Source organism: Phascolarctos cinereus, unplaced genomic scaffold (genome assembly GCF_003287225.1).
Source record: "Phascolarctos cinereus isolate Bilbo 61053 unplaced genomic scaffold, phaCin_HiC Scaffold_2;HRSCAF=192, whole genome shotgun sequence".
In the NCBI taxonomy this organism is placed as follows: domain Eukaryota; kingdom Metazoa; phylum Chordata; class Mammalia; order Diprotodontia; family Phascolarctidae; genus Phascolarctos; species Phascolarctos cinereus.
Genome location: NW_027555625.1, coordinates 230,809,206 through 230,832,746, shown reverse-complemented (window position 1 = coordinate 230,832,746; position 23,541 = coordinate 230,809,206). Strand labels below are relative to the sequence as shown.

The 23,541-nt window shown below is 43.5% G+C and overlaps 1 protein-coding gene across 1 annotated transcript in view; it reads left to right on the top strand.

Moving 5' to 3' along the window:
- Positions 1-10,845: 10,845 nt before the first annotated feature.
- Positions 10,846-23,541, top strand: part of PREX1 (phosphatidylinositol-3,4,5-trisphosphate dependent Rac exchange factor 1) — a 236,144-nt gene continuing 223,448 nt past the window's right edge. The window contains 2 exon segments of the mRNA XM_020984168.2: positions 10,846-11,467; positions 11,470-11,673. Coding sequence (XP_020839827.1) covers positions 11,420-11,467; positions 11,470-11,673 — 252 coding nt within the window. The 5' untranslated portion in view covers positions 10,846-11,419.

Genomic DNA, 23,541 nt, shown 5'->3' with positions numbered 1-23,541 from the left:
GATCACAAAGAACAGGACACAACTGAACAACAAAAATCCTGTGATACTGCCCTACCGCTTCGTTCTCTTCATCCCACCTCCATGAGGTGGACACAACTGGACAACAAAAAATGCAGCTCTAACCATATCCCTACTCTACTCAGTAAACACCATAGGCTCCTTATTGACTCTCCATCAAATCTATATCTAAACTACCCCTTTTGTCACTTGAAACCCTTAACAACCCTGCCCCAACCTACCTTTCCAGGTTTATACATTACTCCCTTTTATGTACTCCATCATCCAGCTGAAACAACTGTTTGACTTTTTTTTATCTTCACCCCTAAAGCTTAGCAGAATGCCTTGAATATAGTAGGCATTTAATACATGCCTCTTGATGGATGGATTGATTCATTCAGCTGCCAGAATAGTCTTTCTTTGATATATTTGCTCATATCTCTCCTCCTTGCCTTTAAACTCCTCTGCCAATTAATTTGGCACCACTCTATCCTTCCACCCTTGTTTCACATGACTTTGTTTTTTTAATACTGTATTTTTCCCCAATTACAGTAAAAACAATTGACATTTTTTAAAAATCCTGAGTTCCAAATTTTCTCTCTCCCTCCCCTCCCCTCCTTATTGAGAAGGCAAGTGATTTGATACAGGTTATATATCTACAGTCAAGCGAAACATATTTCTGTATTAGTCGTGTTGTAAAAGAAAACAGACCAAAAACAACAACAATAACAACAACAAAAACAACCTGACACAGGAAAAATAAAGAAAGTGAAAAAAAAAAAAAGGTATGCTTTGATCTGCATTCAGGCTCCATCAGGTCTTTTTCTGGAGATGGATAGCATTTTTCATCATAAGTCCTTCGGAATTGTCTGGATCATTGTATTGCTGATAGTAGCTCCCTGACTGGTTGTTAAAGCCCATCCTTCACAGCCTGGTTCCTATCTGCCTTCCCAGGCTCCTTACATTTTGCTCACCTCCATGTACCACAGGATCTAGGAACACCGGCATTCTTGATAGTCCTCAAACATAAGACTCCATCTCCTGACTCTGGACCTTTTCTCTGTCTGTCCCCTATGGCCTGGAATTCTCTTCCTCCTCCTCTTCCTCCAGCCTTCCCAGCTCTCTTCAGGACTCAGCTCACATCTGACTTTCTTCAAGAGTCCTTTCCCTATCCTCCCCTCCCCATCTGCTAGTGTCTCTCCTCTAAGATTACCTCCTATTTGCACTGTATTTATCTTGCATGCACATAACTGTTTGCATGTTGGCTCTCCCATTAGACTACAAGCTCCTTGAGGTCAGGGACCGTTTTTGACTTTCTTTGAATCCCCACCCTTAGCACAGTGCCTAGTACATACCAGGTGCTTAATACATGAATGCTTGTTGATAAAAATGATGATAATTAGGATTACTTCCCTCTATGCTCCAGACAATCTAGAAGACTCCTCTAGAACACAAAACTGCCCTACGATACCACGGTACCTTTGCTTTTGGCTGTTTCCTATACCTGGAATGCTCTCTGTTCTGCCTTTACCTATTGAATTCCTATCTATCTTTTAAAGCCCAGCTCAAATGCCACTTCTTCCACGAGGCTTTCCCTTATCTTCTCTCTCATCTTAGCCCTCCTACATGACTTTGTTTTGTAATTCTTTAATATATTTATCATGTACTATGTAATACAGTTCATTAGTGTAGGTGTCTTATACCTTACTGGATTGTAAGGCCCATGAGGACAGAGACAGAATAATTGATCTTTGTCTTTCCTTCCACATACACATACACAGAGGAAGAAGATTCTTAATACACATTTGCTAAGTGAATGAATGAATTCATTATTCAAGTGCCTGTTTTGTACAAATCCCCCACTGAATGGGGCTTTCTTTTCCTTCCTTCCTTCCTTCCTTCCTTCCCTTCTTCCTTCCTTCCTTCTTCCTTCCTTCCTTCCTTCCTTCCTTCCTTCCTTCCTTCCTTCCTTCCTTCTTTCCTTCCTTCCTTCCCTTCTTCTTTCCTTCCTTCCTTCCCTCCTTCCCTCCTTCCTTCCCACCAAGCCTCAAACCCAAATCAATCTGTCTCTCACTGATTGGCCAGCAATAGATCCCAAGCCAAACACCATTTGATCATTGTTTGGGCCCCACTGACTCAAAGTGAATGCAAATAGGAATTCTTTCTGTTTTGTCCAGAAACCCTGAGGGTCTTCCCCTCCCAGTTTTTTTTTTGGACCAGGTTAAAGAGGCCATTCTTTGCCTCATTTTTTTTTAACCTATGCTTAATCACTGAATGGGCTTTGTCTCAGTCAAACTGAGACCAGCAGGTCTTTAGTAAAAGACTTTAGCTTTAAAAGGCCAAGGTCTTCCACTGCATCTGGGGCCATCTCCAGTCGTCCTGATGTGTATCTGGCCATTGGACCCAGATGGCTCTGGAAGTAAAAGTAAGGCTGGTGACTTTCTTGGTGCTCTTAGAGAATGAAGGATAAAGAACAACAACAACAACAACTGAATGGAAGAGGATTAACAAAGCAATGGAAAAGCCAACTCCTAGATCAAAAGAGAATGTCCTTACATGACAACACTTCCAAGGGAAAATAGTACCAAAAGTGAAGATTCTTTACCTCCTGAAATAACTCAGATTCAAGTGGGACCAAACATGAGGAAGATTCCCTAGGAGGAGAAGAGTTTGGGGTACAACCTTGAAAATTAGGAGAATGTCAGTTCGGGAGGGGTCCATGTGGTACATAGAAAAAGAATAGTGATTGGCCTGAGGACCAAGAGACCCAGAGTCTTATCTCTGTCATTAATTGGAGCTGTGAATATGTTGAATACCAGCAGAACATAAGCTCTTTGAGGGTAGGGACTGTCTCACTTTTGTAATTGTCTCCTTAAGGCCTAGGAGAGGTCTCGGCATATAGAAGGCTTCTAATAAAAGCATAGTGCTTGGTGAGCTGATTGATCATGACCTTGATAAAGTAATTTCTTTTTTTGGGGGGGGGCTAGGCAATGGGGTTAAGTGACTTGCCCAGGGTCACACAGCTATTAAGTGTTGTGTGTCTCAGGTCGGATTTGAACTCAGGTCCTCCTGAATCCAGGGCCGGTGGTCTATCCACTGTGCCACCTAGCTGCCCCGATAAAGTCATTTCAACTTAGTTTCCTTCTATGTAAAATGAATGGGTTGGACATTTTCTTTACTTTATGGCAGAAAGTACTTATGTGCATGTGTATGTGAAATATGTTTATATCACTCTGCAGGTTATCACATCCAATTGGATATATAGTAAAAAAAAATGAGAGTGGAAGTGGAGAGATGATGCTAAGAAATGAGTCTTGGAATGGGAGATTTGACAGATTTTTGTTGTTGCTGTAGGCATTAAACCCCTGCCAACTACATCCAGGCCTTGCAGGGCTGCATCCTAGAGATATAAACACAATAATGTATTAAAAAAAAATTCTCAAACAAGAGCTGTGTGACTCATATAAATTCCTACTGAAATGAATAAAAATATCAGGGTGAAAGACAGATTAGTCACTGGAACACAGTTTACTTTTGAGACTTAGTGCCCCCATGATTGCCTTCAGTCCCTATTAGTTTTTGAAATTCGGAAGCTGAAGCTTCCCAGGATTGCCTAGAAATCAATTACTAGTAAAAGACTCATGATTTTGACTGTGGTTTCCAAGGGGAACAGAAAGCTTTTGGTGATTGGGTGAACCTTACGGGAGCCAGGCTTAGTCAAAGTTATACCTCCTCCTAATGCCAGGTGATACCAATAAGTTATAACTGTTCTTTCACATTCCTTATGTTATTTAATCCTCACCAAAACCCATTTTGCAGATGAGAAAACTAAGGCTCAGCACAGTCAAATGATTTATAGCTAGTGGCAGTGTAGGGGTTAGACTGAAAATATCCTGAACTGCACTGCCCTCCCCTTTTCATTGAATTTATCGTATATATACCCCACCAGTAAACTTCCATACACATAGAAGTTACTATTTTTTAATAGGAGATCTATTTTTTAAATAAATTGGAAAAACAAGGAAAGAAAGGCGGCAAAGCTTGGAACAGTGCCTAGCAGGTAGTAAGTGCTTAATCAAAGCTTGATTTTATTATAGGTTGGTGAGATGATATCAGGCCTTTGAAGATAGTGGAATAGGTCTTTACTTGGAATATTCAAACAGTCAACAAGCATTTATTAAAACTCTAACTTAATTTCTTCAGCTTTGAATGGGATAGAATCTCAGTGGAAGTCATTATCTTCCTTTTTTGTGTTATTTTGTTGGGTAAGAGAAAAAGGGGAGGGAAGGAGCCTTGGGAAGGGAAACCAGGAATCTGATAAGCCACTTGAACTCTAGCAAATCCAGGGATAGTATTTGGTGTGTGCATCTCTGTCTTAGAGGGACAGGAAGCTGAGGGAATGTGTTATTTGAAAAGGCTGCCTCTATTTCTGCTTCTGTTTTCCAATGATGGGAGCTGCTAGAGTAATGTCTAGGAGGAAAGGAGTATGATCAATTCTTTAACACTGAAAGGCAAGTCATTTTCCTCCTCTGGACCTGTTTCGTTTGCTGTAAACCGAAAAGGTTGCCCTGTATCTGGGGTTCATAAGCTGAGGTCTGTGAATTAAATAAAAATTTTGGTAACTTTAATTCGGTGTAATTGGTTTCCTTTGTAATCCTATGTATTTTATGCATTTAAAAATATTATTCTGAGAAGGGGTACACAGTCTTCCTTAGACTGCCAAAGAGGCCCAAGACACTTGATTAGTCAGTCAATAAACATTTACTAAGCACCTACTATGTGTTAGCATTGGGGATACAAAGAAAGAGAAACAGCATTCCCTGTCCTCAAGGAGATGACAGTCTAATAAGGGAGACAACTTGCAAACAGTTATGTACAAATGAGCTATAGACAGGATAAATAGGAAATAATCAACAGAGGGAAGGCACTAGAATTAAGAGAGGTTGGGAAAGGCTTCCTGCTGATCTCCAAACTCATATCTCCAGCTGCCTTTCAGACATCTCAAACTGGATGTCCAGTAGACATCTAGAACTCATGTCCAAAATGGAAATGATTATTTTCCCATCAAACTCTCCTCTCCCCCTCCTAGCTTCCTTATTATGGTAGAGGGCCCATCCTCTCATTCCCTCAGGTTTAAAACTTAGGAGTCATCCTGGATTCCTCACTCCACTCTCCTACCCAATTCCAAGCTCTTGCCAAGGCTGGGGGATTCCACCTCTGCAACATCTCTCAAAAACACTACCTTCTCTTCTCTGACACTGGTACCACTCTTATGCTTCTAGTCTGCTGGTGAGTCTGCCTGCTTCACGTTTCTCCCATGGATCTCCAATCCATCCTCTATTCAGTCACTAAAATTCAGGTCTGACCATGCTACCTGTTCCTCCTCCCCTCTTTATCCACCTCTCCTCCCAGTAAACTCCAGTGGCTTCCTATTGCCTCCAGCAGCAAATACAAAATACTCTGCCATTCAAAGCTCTTCATATTCTAGCCCCCTCCTACCTTTCTAGTCTTCCTACTCTTTACTCTCTGACTTTTCCATCCAGTGACACTGACTTCCTGGCTGTTCCACAAACAAGATACTCTACCTCTCATCTCCAGGCACTTTCTCTAACCATGCCCCATTCTAGAATGCTTTTTCTTGGACTCTACCTACTGACCTCCCTGGCTCCCTTTAAATCTCAACTAAAATCCCATCTTCTATAGGAAGCCTTTCCCAACGCCCAGTTTAAATCTAGTGCCCTCCTTCTGTTAATTGTTTCTTATTTATCCTATATATAGCTTGCTTTGTGTATATTTGCTTGCATTTGTTTTCCCCAGTAGATTGTAAGCTTCTTGAGGGCAGGGACTATCTTTTGACTCTTTTTGTATTCTCAGTGCTTAGCATAGTGACTGGCACATAGTAGGCGCTTAATAAATATTGATTGACTGATGGCTGGACAATGGACTATAGTGAAGAGACACTTATGACTGGCAAACCAACCAACTTACTATTGGAATAGTACAGGTATGAGGTGATGAGGGCCTGCCCAAAGGTAGTGGCATTATCAGAGGAGAGAAGGGGAAAAAAAATTGAGTTAACACATGACAGAAAAAACCCAGTTATGAACTATTGCCCCAGATTATCTCTAAAGCCCTTCCAAACTCTGATAGTATATATTGTGTTTCAATGGCTCTTGCACCTACTACTATTCAATGTTCTATGTTCTGAGATCCCTCTTAGTTTTGACATTCTGTGTTAGAGAAGAGAGGTAGCATGGTATAACCAGAAAGATCTGAGTACAAGTCTCACCACTGATACATACTTCTGTGTGACCTTCACCTAGTCACTTAAACTTTAAGTGCCCTAGGCAACTCTCTGACATATTAGAGATTTGCATTTGTAGAGAAGATGCTGGTGCACTGGTAGAGGGAATTTTCTCACCTGGTAGTTCTGTAAAGAAATCACAGGTTTGGTCCCTATCCCTATGCTAGTAAAAGTGGTTTGTATATTTTATTTTAAAGTGCTATGTAAATGTAAGTTTGTAGTTCTCTCTCCCAGAAACATTTGCATTTTATAAGAGGAACTGAAGTGAGGAAGGAAGGCTTAACACATACCAGGAAGGGCATCAGAATAGCCAAATTTACAGCACTATGGAGGAAGAAACTGAAGGGTCTTCCCAACCCAGAATGACCAGAATGTCATAGGTGCAGGGCTGTTCTGCCTACTTGCAAATCTTTCTCCCCTCCCCCCTTTTCCTCCTAGCAGTGAAAAAGATATCTGGGTTCAAATCCTACCTTCGAAGCTTATTAATTTTGATCTTGGGCCTGTCCCTTCCCCTACTTTACAGTCTTCAGTAGAATAAGGGGGCTGGGTATGATAATTTCCATTTCCTTCTAGGTCTGACATTCCATGTCCTTTGTTCTACCTTCTCTGAGACTATATACAATCCAGGCTGGACTGAGAATGTTTTTTTCTTACTTTCTTTTTCTTTTTTTTTGGCCACCTTTTGATGTGAACTGGCAATCTTATTTGGCTAGGCCCAGGCTGGAAACTGACTTAATCTGATCTGTATTGTGATCTAATCAGACCTTGAATAGGAGCCCTAGATGTGACAGGGAAATTCTTCCAACAAAACTGTTTTCAGAAAAAGGCTTTGGACTGGAGATTTGGCAGACAATAGACCTAAACTAAAGCAAGAATGTAAGGAGGGGAACCATTTTGCTCTGAATGAAACTCACACCAGAGTTCTTCTGTACTGTTTTTTTTTGGGGGGGGTGTTTATTTTCTTTTTTTTAAATCCTGAGAGTATAACCAGCATCCCTCCTCCCCCCATCAGAATGTTGATTTTTTTTTTTTGAGCTAGAAATGGAGATCTGCTTTGGGAACCTTGTTTGTTAACTTATTTGCACACAGGGGAATAATTGGTGGGGTAGGAAATACTGGAACTCTGTTCCTTCTCCTTCCACTGTGAGTTTCTTCACATTCTTTTTGTTTGTTTCTTTGTTTAGTTTCAGGAATTTAGGTGGCTTTCTGGAGGTGGGATGTCACATTGAGAGCCTCCTGTCTTTGGATCATATGTTTGTAGACCTAGAGTTAGATGGGGCCTCAGGAACCATATACTCCAACCCCTTCATTTTACAAGTGAGGAAAATAAGGCCAAGGGAAGGTAAGTGACTTGTCCAAAGTCATCAAATTAAGCATCAGAGGGAGGATGGGAGTCCAGGTCCTCTGACTCATAGCATGTGCTCTTCTCCCTCCCTCCCTCTACCCCACCAAACTCTACTTTGCCTTCCTGTTGAGGGTATGCTGAGGTTGAGCTGTGAAGGGAGGAATACCCCACTTGGGGTCTTTAGCCAATTACCTGTCTTACGTTCCTCATCACTCACTGCTCCTCACAATTCAGAAACTTGAGCAATAGTAGTCAAATGGGAACTTCCCATTCTTTGCAGAACATGTGGCAGGCTACAGAAACTCTAAAATTGTCCCTGTAGTTTAAGACAGCTGAGAATTTCCCTGTCTTTGTGTGTGTGAAATGATGGTTTCTTTTCCTCTGTTCTTTTTGGCTGAAGGTTTCCTGGCAGAAAATGTCTCAAATCTCGTACTGAAGCAAACCATCTGAGACCTGCCTCCCCACTGAAATAGGGTGAAAAGGAGACAGGGAACGGCTGGGACTGGGGGAGGCTAAGGTCACAGAAGAGAAAACAATCTCTTCCAGCCTGTGACTTTGCTTAGTCATGTTTGGGTTAGTTCGGAGCTAACTGTTGGCAATAACTCCTGGGTAGCAGCCAGATCCGATGTTTAGGGAGTCCCCATCGATTACTCCAGTGACAAGAGCACAGAGCCTTTAGTTCGGAGAGCTGGGTCCTAGCAATGACCATCTCATTAAACAGCTTTGTGATTTTAAGCCAATCACAACCTCTCTGTGGTTTATAATCCTTTGTTGGGACTACTGGAGGTGAGGTAACAGGGGAAGCAATGCTAATTTATAGTGACAATACAGACTAAGAGAGTATTCCCCATCCAACATGAAAAAATTAGATTCCATCTGTAGAGTTCTCCCTCCCCAACACAACAGGTTGTGCCAGTGTCACGATTCCAAGACACAGAGCTGAACCTAAATGAATGCTCCCTGTGGGTATTTGTAGGTGTGATTTTTGAGGCAGTTGTGTAAAACAGGGAAAAAGGAACAATCTAACCTGATTCCTCTGTGTAGCAGGTCAAAGAAAGTTAAGTCACAGACTCACAGAACTGGAAGGGACCTTAGAATGTAAACACAGAATGTTAGATCTAGGAAGACCCTGGAACCCAGAATGTCAGATCAGTGAAGGGTTTTTTATAGACAGGGAAACTGAGATGCCTCGTGCTTCACTTTCCCCATCTGCAAAATGAAGGGGTTGAACTTCATGACCTTTAAGGAATTTTTCAGCTCTAGATCTATGAACCTCAGGATAACTTGTCCAGGGTCACAAAGCAAGCTAGTGGGATGAACATGCCTTGTCTCTGAATTCCCAGTTCAATGCTCTATAATTCCAAATTCCTCCGAAGTTGTTGGACAAATTTATAGCTCGACTAATAGTGGATTAATGTGTTTCCAATGCTCTTTTTTATCATACCTAGCTTTATTACTTATTTCTGTGATCCGAGGCTGGCTTTTGGGAGAAGGGCCTTCATAGTCAAAAAGGAGAGATAGGAAAGAATCCAAGTAAGTTTGACTCTTACAGATAAGACCTTCGAGTCCTTTCTTATTCTTAGGGTTCTATAGGTGAAAGCAGACTGGTGTCTTATTCAGGTTATCCATTCATATTTGGTAGTGCCTACAGAGAACAAAGAAATAGCTGAAGACTCGACCTGAATACTATTCTAAAGGACCTTACAGTCTAATAGTGGAAATAAAACAAACATATAAAACAAAGAGAGAGAAAAATAAGATCATAGTCAGACTGTGAGGAAATGGGGAATGAAGTGTCAGTGCTCTTTAGCCCCCTCCACAGATGTTGTTGTTGTTTTCAATTGTGTTCAGTTTACAGAGAAGGTAATTAAGTTTCAGGAAAGTTTTATTGTTGTTCAGAGTGTCCTATTCTTTGTGACCCCAGTTGGGTTTTCTTGGCTAAGATACTGGAGCAGTTTGCCATTTCCTTCTCCAGTTCATTTTATAGATGAGGAAACTGAGGCAAACAGGGTGAAGTGACTAGCCCAGGGTCACACAGCTAGTAAGTGTCTGAGGCTGGAATTTTGAACTCAGGAAGATGAGTTTTCTTGATTCCAAGTCCAGCGCTTTATCCACCATGTCACCCAGCTTGCCTCTTTGTTGTTTCTTGCACAGGACACTCCATCTCCATCTCTGCCAACTTCACTGGCTGTTGCCTGGGCCCAGAACTTTCTCCTTTCTCATCTCTACCTCCAAGCTTCCCCCTCATCCTTCATTTCTTAGATAAAAATCTCACCTTTTACAAGAAGCCTTTCCCAGTTCTCCTTAATCTTGGTGCCTTCCTTCTGTTGGTTCTCTAATTTACACAGGATATATCATGTTTGCATTATAGTTGTTTGCATGGTGAATCCCCATCAAATTGAGCTCCTTGACAGCAGGGACTTTTATTTTTTAAAATTTTCTTTGTACCCCTATTGTTTAGCACAGTGTTTGGCACACAGTAGGTGCTTTAAAAATGCTAGCTGACTGACTTGTGGGGAGAAAAGTTGAAAAAAAATCTTCATAGAATAAGGGGCTGGCTAAAACGGGTATTTATTTACAAAGTCCAGACTGACAGTAGAAGGGAATATACAGGCCCGAGGAAAATTGGATTTAGAGCTTGGGTGGAACTTTGAGGCCATCTAGCTAAATCCCTTTATTTCCAATACGAGCAAACAGAGGCCCAGAGAAACCAAAATGACTTGCCCAAGGTCACAAAGGTAGCACTATCAGAAAGCACAGCCCCAGACTGATTCCAGAGAAGACGTTCCTGCCATAAGCCCATGGTGTTCTGCTATATGATGGAGTGGGACTTGGGGAGTCCCAAGAACTAAATAGCCTCCGGCAGAAATCTTTCAGTCAAAGTTCCATGGGCAGGTTTGCATTAGCATAAGTCTCTAAAGAACGAGTTTGCCTGTATCCCTCGGAGCAGAGATTAGCATCCAAGGTGATGGGTGTGTGTGTGTGTGTGTGTGTGTGTGTGTGTGTCCGTGGTCCTGGCGGGGAATTGCGTCCCAGGCTGAGTAGGGGGGTCGGGGGCTAGGGGCGGATGGAAGGATTTGCATCACCAGATAGGAGTGCGGTGCCCGGCCTGGGGGAGGGTGGGGTGCCTTCGGTTACCCCCGTGGGCTCGTGTGCAGTTACCAGAGTTCGCTGTCTCTCTTCTCACGTGGGCGTCCACAGATGAGACTCGGGATTCACGCAGAATTCTAACTTCGTATTTTGTATTTTTCCTGATACCTTCGGCGTGGGGGTGGCCAGACCCGCCAGCCAAGATTACCGTTCTGCCCTGAGGCTTCCAAGATTTTACATCTTTAATAATTACCAACTACCAAGAACCAAAGGAAAGTCGTAGATGGGTAAGCGCCGGGTGGTTTGGTGATCAAGGCGCTGAAGACTGAGACTCCGGGCGTGTGTGTTTGAGACGGAAAGAGTGCGAGAGAGATTGATTCTACGGTTGGAAGTCGGTGTGGCGCTTGGCAGACGCTCCCTTGGCGGCTGTGGGGGCCGAGCTGTCTGGGAGCCCCGAGGGCCAGCCCCTCTCCCCGGCTGCTGCCGCCTCCTCCTCCTCTACCTCCTGCTCCTCCTCCCGGGGCTCGGGCCGCCCGCCCCCTAATCTTGCTCGCGCCTCCGCCGCCACCGCACCATGCACTGGAGTAGCCGCTAGCCGGCCAGCCGGCGCGCCCCGTCCGAGATGGGGCAGCAGAGCTCTTGACTTCTCCTTCGTCCCCCCTACCAGAGCCTCCCGATCGAGCATGGAGCCGTCCGCGGGCGGGAGCAGCGGCAGCTGTGGGAGCAGCGCTGGCCCCCGGAGCCGCCGGTCCCCGGCCCCACGGCCACCCCCGGCCCTGGCCTTGGCCCCACTGTGGCCAGCGCTGGCCCCGCCGTCGCCGCCGCCGCCGCCGCAGCTCGGGACTCGGAGCGCCAGTTGCGGCTCCGGCTCTGCGTCCTCAACGAGATTCTGGGCACCGAGCGGGACTACGTGGGCACCTTGCGCTTCTTGCAGTCGGTCAGTCCTGGGGTTGGGCAGGGCGGCCGAGGGGTGGGAGAGGGATGTGTGTGTGTGTTTGTTGTGTGTGTGTGTGTGTGTGTGTGTGTGTGTGTGTACACACACGCGCGCGTCTGGGGACAGACAGAGCAAACACAGCGGTCCGACCGAGCACCTCGGCTGATCCGGGTTGGAAGTCAACGGAATTGGACAGGGGATTAGGTAGTGGGCAAAGACGCGGGGCAGAGCTGGATCTAGGCTGTGGACCAAGGTTGGGTGGTGGTGGTGGAGAGGGTCATTGCACCGCAGATTGGGCTGGGCCCGGCATAGGGTGAGAAAAGACTGAGAGGTGCACAGGGCGTGATGACCTCCCAGCGGCGGGAGGTCATCGCAGAAAAGCGGTGAGCCGGAGCCGGGAGGATTAGGGGGAGGAGGATTTGAAGCACAGGGTCCCCCAGGACCACATGGACTTACACAGTATAAAGCTGGTGGCTGTAGGGCAACTCGAGCATGGGGCACAGACCTTATCGAAAGAGGAGAGCATTGCTTCCTTTAGGAACCTGGGGCCAGAGGTTGCTAATTCCCAATCGGAGCCATCCCCATGCTTCCCCCTAGTCTTTGCTGTCGTAGTGTTTGGCTGTTGACTTTTATTAGTAGCCGGGAGCACCTTAAGGGACAGGAGAGGGGCAAGCATTTCCCCAGGTTTTCGGAACCTCCAGGGTTGTATTTGTGGTTATCTCAGGGTCCTGGTAGAAATCCCAGGGGAAAAGGAGAGAGGAGGGAGGAACAGACTTTCTTAGCTGACCCTAGATCTTGTGGTTCGTGTCGACAGCAAAAAAGACAGAGGTCTTTGCTGAGTATTTAACAGGATCCTCTGCCTTTTTGTCTTTTCTCTCCTCTCCTCCATTCAAATATTTAAAAAATTAGTTACATCCGATAGGCCAAGCATCTTCTGCCAATCTTCATGGTAACTTCTTGCTTGGAATGATGATTCAGTTTAACCCTTTCATCTTACAGAGAGAGAAACTGAGGGGTGTGTGTGAGTGGGTGGGTGGGGGCGTGAGGAAAGTAACTTGTCCAAGACCATGGAGCTAGTTAAGTGGTGATCCTGGAACTAGAAACCCGGGTCTGGCTCTGAATCTCATTCACTCTGATGGCAGCTTTAGAAAGGGAACCTTTCTTTGTGAGTCTTGTCTCTGGATGTCTTATGATTTATCAGCTCTTAGCTGCAGAGACGAGCATTCTGAGTCCACAGTTAGTTTAAGAGATCACAAGAGGGTACTTGTTTAGCACCCTGAGGAAGTTTGTGTTTATGCATGAGAGACAGACAAGCCGACAGTAAATGCCTGGATGGAGGCTTTTGGAGTTTAATCTGCAGTCTTCCTGACTTTTCTGTTTGCACTGTTCCCGCAGCGGGGACCTTTGCTACTTTACTTCCCCCTCTTACCTCCCGGGAAGCGGTAGTCTATTTTAATGATGGGCTTAGAGGGGGTAGGGGGTGGGTCTTGCTCTTAATACCCACCCACTTCTTTGCTGGGTCCAGAAGTAGGGAGTTGCAGCTGCAAGTTGGAGGGCTGATTTTCCTGGGGAAAAGCAAAAGACACTCTTGAACCCTGGAGGCTTAGGTCTGAGGCAGTCCTGAATGAGGAGGCAGACCCTTGCTGCTTGGGGGAGGGGATAGGAGGGGCTGTAGCTTTTCAAACCCTGGTATTGGCCATCTGGCTGGCAAACAGCCTTCTATCCTTGGACCTGTTTTTATTTTCAGTTCTTGACCAATCAATGCTGGGAGCCACCAACTTCTTCTGAGAGGCATGGGCTCAATTAAAGGCCAGGAGAGCATGGGAGTTGGCATCTCTTTCTCTCCTGAAACAACAGCAAAAACTCTTCTCAATTTAAAATTGGCTGTTTCTGAATAAAAAATTCAGCCAAGTTTCTCATTAATGGTGAATTTTAAATCCCACGGTAGTTTTTGAAATTATAGGAGTATAGAGCAGGAAGGGACTTACCTTAAGAGATCATTTAGGCAGTCCTTTCATTTTATAGATCAGGAAAGCTCAGAGCAGGGACTTGGCTAAGGTCAAATAGTAAGCAATGTTGTATTTTAATATGTTATGTCTCTTGTGAAGGAAGAATATGGAGAATTTTGAAAGCGAGTCTTGGATTGTAGGATTTAAAATTGGAAGGGATCATCTAGTCTTAACCCTCTTACCTGAGTCAGGGAAAGGAGTGCAGGTGTGTGGTACCTCAAGTCATGAAATCATGAAGACCTGAATTCAAATTCTATCTCAGACATTTGCTAGCTCTATGACCTTGGGCAAGTACTTTACCTCAATCAACCCATTTGCATCTGCAAAATGGGGCTAATAGGATCTACCTCACAGGGTGGTTTGTGAGGATCAGTGAGATAACAGGTAAAGCACTTTGCAAATCCTAAAGCTAGCAATGTAGGATTTGGCTATTATTGATTTATAGATGGGGAAACTGAAGCTCAGAGTGGCTAAGTGATTTACAAGAGACCATTTAGTAAGTTAGTGGCAGACCCCTCCCTACAACACAGGTTTCCACCCTCCCTGTCCAGTTTTCCTTCTCTGTCATTTAACCTTTCCTTCTCTGTCATCCTCACTCTCTTATTCCTTACATCTCTCCAGGGCCCAGCCTGGAAGGAATCAGGGAATACAAACCAATTTCTAAATTCATCAGTCTGCAAGCATTTATAAAGCACTTTTACTGTATGCATACCAGGCATTAGGGATGCAGATACCAAATGAGACAGTCCTTGTCTTCACAGAGCATATTTATGTTCTCTTAATTATTATGGTAGCAATAATAAGCAATAACATACTTGCCATTTGTGTGATACTTGTGGAGGACAGATGTTATATATTATCTCATTTGAGCCTGATAATCAGTAAACATTTATTGAGCACCTACTATGTGTCAGACACTGTGCTAAGTGCTTGGGAATCACCTTCTGAGGTAGGTACTGTCCAAGAAACAAAACCTCAGATGGATCTCTGGTCTCATTGCTGTGGGTATTTTCTCCTGTAGTTCATATCTCTGCCCACCCTTCTGGTCTACTTCCTCCCAGAAGTTTACTACAGGGAATGTATCCAAGGATCTGAGGTGGGATGAGAGAAGTTTTCTTCCTCACCTTCTTAAGATCATGGTTATCATGATATCATGATTGGAGTACATGGGCTCTCTGTCCTCATATCATGTGACAGCCCCTCTTTTTCTGATACATTTCTTTGATGAAATATTTTTTAGCCCTTTCTTCGTTTGTGATGTGTTACAGTTGGCTTAGCCCAACATTGCCCCTCTGTTACTCTTTGGGCAAAGATTCTCAACTTTAATCCTTCAAACATTTTAGTATTAGCATGTCATGTAGACACACCACCTCAAGAGTATTGGTATTAAAAAATTGGCCTTCATTTCAGAGGAGAAGCTTGAGATCATTAATGTAACTGGAATTTGAGTTTTGCAGATGTTATTATTTCCATGACGTGGTGTGATTACACTGCTAGTAAGGGTCAGGATTTGAATTCAGATCTTTTATAACTCTTAAGCATTCTACCATGCTTGTGTTAAATTAGTTCAAGCAAAGCCTAATTAGGAAAGTGCTTTCCCTATTTCGTTCTTTCAAATTATAGGATGCATTACTAAGGCAAATGTAAATTGATTTCATATGTAGAGGGGATCAGGCACTGTTTTTATTTAAAAGGATACTTGGGTAGGCTTGTGATCGTCCTATCCATGCAAGTGTTACCTCCACAGATTTGATGGAAGAGAGGAAAATAAATGATGTTTTTTTCATACCTTCCCTTCTTCCAGCCCTTTAAATCCCTGATACTCAATCCTGAATTCTCTCAGTCTGCCATCTCTGAGCTCAGAGCTTGTCAGCCCCCCATGCAGGTGTCAGACTGTATCCAGAACATGTTCCCAGTTGTTGTTAGCCAGAGAGATTTGCTTACCTTCTCTTCTTGTGTTAGCAGGAAGGGTCCCTTAAGCCAACCTGCTCTTTGTCTTCATTAACAGGTGGCTTTATTATCAGACCTGCTAATTACAGTAGTTTTCTAGTATGACCAGCCCTGACTTTGGCCCCACTGCGAGTTAATTCTATTCCCTTGTCTGTACCCCAGTGGCTTCCTGGTCTTTATAATCGTTGGTGGCTGTTTGTGGGATTTGCCTTCTGTCTCCTGGTGTTATGCTGGAAGAATGTATGGGTAATCCCTCCCTTTAATGATTTGGCAGGGATTAAAGAGCTGAACTGATCTCTTCCAACTTCAGTTAACTTATTTTGTAAAAAATAGTTATTGATCAGAGATTTATTTGAACACCCACTTTTACGTGGGGGCCCAGTGTTTGGTTCCATATTGGGGACAGAGAAATGTGACATGATCCTTACTGTCAGCAAGCTGGGAATCTAGTTGGGGAGGTATAAACACAGAAAGAGGTAACTAACAGCATGAAGCTTAAATTATAGTGAATTTCAGGACAGCAAGTGGTCCTGTAACTAGCTTGCTTTGGGACAGTGGGAAGAGCCCTGGGCTCTGGTTTGGACTAGGAAGATTTTGGATCAAGTCCTAATTGTATGGTCTTGTGGAGATTATTCCCTGCCTGTCATATATTAGGTCCTTAATAAATGCTTGTTAACCTGACTTAAGGTCCTAGTTAGAAGTTACAGAAATGTAAGATTGCAAATCTTAATGATGATAGGGTTTCTAAAGAGAGAGCATTTTGGGCTGATTGAGTCAAGAAAGCTTCATTGAGCAGGTAAGATTTGAACAGAGTATTGAAGGACTGGGCACGTTTGTTTGGATTGGATAGGTTTTGTGAGTGTCTGAAAAGTGTGTGCATAAGGACTAAGTCTGGTTTGTCTCAGCATGGTACTGGTATCCACCTAAAATTTTCTAGCCCATTAAGTACAAGATCTACTTTCCTCATTGACAGGGACTTGTGTGTACTTGTGTTCTAAAGGTATTCTTTCTCAAGTTTTCCCAGAGCACTTGGTCTAGGTAACTATAGGGGGCTCATCCTTCTCTTTGTATATACATTTGAGTCACATCTGGCTCTATAGAGCCACTTTATGAGTAAGAGTGAGAGTGAGGTAACTCTGCTTCACTTAAATCCAATTCACTTGCAAGACATCACCCCCTTGATGTCTTTGGTTCTTGAAAGAAAGGACAAACTACAAACATAGCTCAGTAGAATAAAAGTTCCTTGAAGGCAGCAACGATGTTATTTTTAAATCCCCAGAGTATCATATAGTAGGTGCTAAATAAGTGTTATTTGAATGGCTTGGAATTGAATTCTGACATTTTATAATTATTTGAATAACAATAGAACAGATAGATTCACACTTGAGCATAACTATAATAATAGGGACTTTAAAAGTTCCTTGAAAGTAAGGGCCCAGCCTTATTCATCTTTTAAAATCCCTGACCATCAAGCACAGTTCACAGAACATAGACTCAGAGAAACGAATAGACTTATAGAATAGTGGAAGGGACCACTCATTTTACAGATTAAAAAATTGTGGTCTAGAGAGGTTTACTGACTTGTCCACCACAGGAGGAAATAGCAGAGCTGGGAACCCTGACTAAATCCAGTGCCTTTTGCTGGTATACCTGGCTGTTTCTGCCCAATCAAATGTTGAAGAGTCATATAGAAAAAATTGTCAATTGGTTTGAAAAAAAGCTAGGAATAGAGAATTCCTTCTCCATGTTTTATCTTCAGGTTGGACAGTGAGGTTGGTACCCTCTAAACATGATTTTTTTTGGAATGGGGTGGGAAAAGGGCAGGGTTTTGTTTTTTTATAAGTAGAGGTTCACAGATATGGGCAAGTGGGAAATCATGAAATCCCAGAATGTCAAAATGGGAAGAACTCTTAGAATATTCTGTGTTAGAACTGGAAGAGACTCAGTAGGAATAAATGTAAGCCTTAGAGAATGGAAGCAAACAGTGGCATCAAAATGGGACCGTTTCTTTCACAGTTTGGCAGAGAAAAAAATGGAAAAGGTTGGAGAGAGATGAAGATGAGAGGTCACAGGTCCTTGGAAAGATTTTCCAGCCTGAGGCTTGCTGAGTCCTTTTCATCCATCTTTGGTGTCCATCCACCTATCAACTTACCCTTTCCTGTGGCTCCAAGAAGCTGTAGCATGTGTAGAGGCTGCATCCTGGTAAACCTGCCGTGGCAGAGGGGCTAAACCAGGTTGAGGGTGACTGACAGGCCTCAGACCTGTTGGTGAGTTAGGGGGATGTCTATCCCAAGCATGTAAAGACTTTCTTCTGCATCCTGGGCCATTGCCAGTCATCCTGACTTTTTGTCTTACCACTGGACTCTTCACTAAAATTCCAGTTAATTTGCAAGTCAAGACATAATCTGGCATCCACTCTTTTACTTTTTATAGTCCAGGCGTGGGGAACCTGTGGCCTGGAGGAATGGTTCCCCGCTTCTAATTTACACCGTACCCCAGCCCCAACATCATGATGTCATTGGATCTCTTTGAAAGTGCCAACCTGTACTGTGGAACTTGACTCCCACATTTTGTGAGGCTTCTAAAAATCCTTTCTTAGTACTTTTATTTTTGGTGATTAAAATAGGTATGGGGGGTGAGGGGAGGGAAAGGGGGATGAAGGCTCTTTAGAGTTATCATTCATTTAAAAAAAGTTGATTATTCCCATTTCTGCTCTGGGAAGGGCTAGTGGTAAAGCCTTAACATTGACTTTAGGGGTGTGCTACCTATTCAGCACACCCTCAGTTCCTTTATTGAACCCATTTGTTCATGGGATCATGGATTTTGAGTTGGAAGGCTCTTTAAAAGTCATGGAATACTGTGCTCTCATTTAGGGAGGAGGAAAATAGACCAAGAGAGATTAATTGACTTCGCTAGCCAGGGTCACAGAGTCAATAATGACAGAGGTTGTATTTTACTGCAAGTTCCACTGATTGTACTTCATCTTGTTGAATTCCCCCCTAAGAAGTCTTTGTTGGTCTCCGTGCTGGTGCCTTCCTTTAAGTCTCAGCTGAAATACCACCTGGCGCAGAAAGCCTTTGATTGTCTCCCTTAATGCTAGTGCTTTCTCTCTGAAAGTATTTGCTGTTTATCCTATACTACATGTATGTACATAGTACGTATGTACATATATTATATGTATATCTATCTTGTTCGTACATAGTTGTTTGCATCTTGTCTCCCCCATTAGATTGTTAGTTCCTTGACTGTTTTTGCCTTTTTTTTTTGTATCTCTGGCACTTATCACAGTGCCTAGCACATACTAGGCACTTAATAAATGATTGTTGACTTGACTTTGAAATCAAGTCACACTCACTGTGTGCAGTAGTGGAATGAGCATTGGTCTCTGAGTCAGAAGACCTGGGTTAGCTGTGTGACCTTGGGCAAATTAAGTAACCTCTCCCAGCTTTTTTCCTCACCTCTAAAATGAGAGAGTGAGACTGGGTGCCCTCTCAGAACTTTCAGCTCATCATCTCATGGTCTAATGAATCTTAAAAACTGGCGGGACCTTAGAGATTATCTAGACCAGCAACTTCCTGCCTCATGCCCCTGTTTTTTTGATAACATCCTTGATCCAGCGTCATCTGGATCTGATTGTCTGTTGTTCAAGAGTGGGGAGGGGGCCGTGGCTGTCTTTGCAGGGCTCTCTCCTCTCTTCTGTGACAAGGGTCTGGGAGGGTTTATGTCCCTGCTCAAAAGACAACTCACATCCTACTCAAGCTCTCTTTGTAACAGATCCCTTCACTCCCAATCCAGTTGCAGAAGAATGTTTTCTTTTAAATTTGATGTACAGAGGCTGTACAGTGGGGATGAAGAGAGGAGAGGAGAGTGGGGGTGGGAGACTGGGTTCTTTCAGTCTTGTGCTGCCTACCTATAGTGCAAGAGCAAATCTGCACCTGGACTGGCACCTGTGAGACATGAAGACTCAATATTGAAAGAGATCTTAAGAAGGGGAAGGGCTGTGGACTAGGAAGAAGCTTGGATTTGAGAGAAGATGAGCTTCTGAGTTCTAGATAAGGGTCTCCTCCTTATTTACCTGTGCAACTTTGGGCCATTTGATTTACATCTATGGGTCCTGATTTCCTCCTATAGATTGGGGATAATAATTTGCTATGTTTCACTGGGAAGGTAGAACTTACTGGAAAATTCCTTGACTGATGTTGGGAAAGATTGAAGGCAAAAGGAAAAAGGAATGACAGAGTATGAGTTGGATAGATAATGTCATAGAAGCAACAAATGTGAGCTTAGACAGACTTCAAGAGATAGTGGAGATAGAAGGGACTGAACAAGAACGAGAATCTAGCCAGGTGACTAGATGAGATAAAGGTAGAAAGTTCTCTGATATCCTAGTCCTGTGCCCATGTCCGCGGTAATTATTCTCTTCTTCCCAGTATCCTTCCTTCTCAATACAGATTTATAGAGTCATAGATTTAAATGGGACCTTTGAGGCCAAGGAGTCCACACCCTTTCATTTTTTAGAAGAGGGACTGAGTCATACAGAGATTAAGTGAGTTGCCCAAGGTCACACAGCTAGTGAGTGTCTCAGGCAGGATTTAAATTCAGATCTTTTTGATTCCCAAGTCTCAGCATGCTGTATGCTGCACTCTAGAAACTATTGGTCCCAAGCCTCTTTCTTCTGACAAGAACTGCCCCTTCAGTGGCTTTTACTCCTGCCTTTGAGGCTGAAAGCATTGCTAGGGTGACTAGTGATAGGTGGAGTTTGAAGAAGGGGGAGGGGAAATAAGCATTTATTGAGTGCCTGCTCTGTGATGGACACTGTGTAAGCACTTCTATAAATATTATCTCATTTGATAGGAATCTAGGCTTGCTTAGGGGAATGGAGGTGGTCTGCTTGGTCCTCTGTGGGCCAGTCATACTAGAAGTATCTTTTGGAGGAATTGTCTGAGGGTTTCCAAGGCAGTGAAGGGGAGGAGGGAAGCCCTCAACCAGTTTAGTTTAATTTTCTTTTCTTCCTTCACTCTAGAAAGCCTAAGCAAGCATGTGCATTTGATTATGGGGTCCCTGACCCCTCTTCTTGTATTGTGGTGGCATACTTAATCTGTGTTTACATAAGGGTGTTTCAGTGTGGAGTCTGCTATTGACAGATGATCCCTTGATCTGTACTTTAGAGAGGTGAAGCTATTTCTGGGAGGGTAGCTCAGAGAGCCAGGAAGCAGGGGTGGTGGTCACTGGACCCAGGATACATGGGAGGATCTTAGCTGCCCTGGTGGGAATGGTAGAACTTCTCTCCTGCCCATTTCTTCTGTTTGTACCAACTGGGCTTCTGTCAAGACAAGTCACAAGAGTGACAGAGCGCAGAGTGGAAAAGCCCATCTGTGCCCTTGTCTCTGGCTAGTGCCAAGCCATCACCTTCTGCAGGAGTGCAGACCTCCAAGGATCTTCAAAGACTCTGGCATGGAATGGGATGAGAGCTCAGGATCTGCATGACTGTGGGCAGGTCACATCATAGTATCGAAGGTTTACAGCTGAAAGGGTTTTCAGAGGTCATTTTGTCTAGCCCCCACATTTTATAGATGAGCAAACTGACAGGTTTAAGGGCTTGTCCAAGGTCACATAGCTACTAAGTGATGGGGCTAGGATTTTGAGTCCAGCTTCTCTGATCACAAATCCCACACTCTTTCTGTTGCATTATATATTCTGGGCCTGTCTTCCTTTGTAAAATGGGGATTTGTAATGCTTTATAAATGGAAACTGCTTTAGTTCATGATAATGAGAAAAAGAAAAATTCAGAATGCTCAAGTCCTGCATTTGCTATACCAGTGGCAAACTTTTTGGTTTCTTTGCACATTTAAAAATTGTTTTTAGTAGCAATATTAACCCCTCCTACCCCGCCAAGAACTTTGTTCATGTAGATTATATCTATTGCTATTTGCCATATTAGAAATTAGAACATTTTAGTATTATAAAAATAATTTTGACCTCTGTGACCTCTTGAAAAGGTCTTGGCAACCCCCAGAGGTCCTGGACCACACTTTGAGAACCCTTTTAGCGGAATATCTTCAGTTTCTCAGAGTTTGTGTTCTCATCCATAAAATAGGATACAAATACCTGTCTCAGGTTTAGATGGCATACATGAAAATATTTCTGTGAAACTTTACAGTTTATGAACTGTTTTTCCTCATAACAGTACAGTGATGTAGGTTGAGTGTCATCCTAGATAAACCTGGCAGAGGTTGAGTGTTCAGCCAATGGTTACTCAGCTGGGTGCCAGAACTGGGTCTACAACTCCTGTCTTTTTGACCAGAAGCTCTGTAAGACTCCCAATGAATGCCTTTTGAAGTGTTGTATACTGCAGGAAAGGAAGGTGAATCTTGGTGTTTGTTATCTGGGGAGACTTCCTGGAGGAGGTGGGACTTTATATAGGTGGGGCCCAAGGAGAGCTAGGCTTGTAGGTTGTGGTTGGGACTGGGGTGTGTGTGTGTGAGATGTGCCAGCCACAGGCCTGAAAAACGGTTTGTTTACTTTTACTTTGGTCCTCCCTTTCTGTGTGGGGGTAGGACGTAGAATTTGTATGGTGGAAGCAAAGCTTTGAGGGGGTCATAGGTCTTTAAGTTTTTGGTCCCTATTTTGGAAGGACTTCTGTTAAGTATCCTTAGTGCAGAGCTCTATGCTCTTTGCTGGGGGTAAAAGAGGGTCCCTGTTCTACTGGAGCTAACAGTCCAGCACACAAGATATAAGCTTAGAGAAGTAGAACACAATAATAATATTAAATTTAGCATTAGAGAATTGCCTTGTGAGGTTATAGGGGGATGGTTCTTATTTACCAGGTGGCTGAAGAGAGGCTACTCTGAGGGGGTAACAATTTGATTTTGACTTTTAAGGAATGTGTTGGATGAATGATGGAGGTGGCAGGCAGGGAGTGAGGACATGCTAAATATTAGGCAATAGTGTGAACAAAGGCACGGGGGACTGGGTGAGTGTGATGTTCAGGCATGGCAGCCTGGCATACGGAGGGTAATTAGAAAGGTACAAGAGTAAGAGGAGTTTCAACGTCGCCTCCGTGATAGTGAGCCACAGAAGCTTTTTGAGCTGAGAAATGGAAAGGTGGATTGGAGGGATTTGTGAGTAAAGGCACCATGGGCACTCGAACCATCATGGATCAGATTTGTTTTTGATTTTTTCCTAACTCCATTTACTGGTATGATAAGATCATAGCTCTAGAGCTGGAAGTTACTTCAGACCTGGTCCACCCCCTCCTTTCTACTGAAGCCCAGTGATGTTAAATGACTGGGCTAAGGTCATCCCAGTAGAAAATGATGGTAGTGGGATTTGTACCCAGGTCCTCTGACTCCAGAGACCGTCCTCTTTCCATTGGCCTGTACTACCTCCTTAAAGAGGTATAAGCCAATATCTCCTTATATTTCTCCAGTATTTTGTTAAAAAGACTTCCTGACCAAGGCAGTGGTCAGACGAGAGGTAACAGGACAAGAGAAGCCCTTCCTAGGTCCTAGGTCACTAAAGTTCTGATCTCTTTTGGGAACACTTTAATTTTATTTTTAAAAGTTTTTATTAATTTATTTTGATTTATCAACAACCACTTCCATGAGCTTTTGAGTTTTAAATTTTTCTCTGCCTCCTTCCCCAAGATGGCTCACAATCTGATATAGGCTTTACATATACATTCTTATTAAACATTTTCACATTAGTCATGTTGTAAGGAAGAATTAGAACCCATAGGAGGAACCACAAGAAAGAGGAAACAAAACAAAACAGAAGGAAAAAAATAGCAAATAGTATGCTTCGATCTGCATCCAAACTCTGTGGTTTCTCTGGATGTGGATAGCATTTTCCATCATGAGACTTTTGGAGATGTCTTAGATCCTTGCATTGCTGAGAACTAAGTCTATCAAAG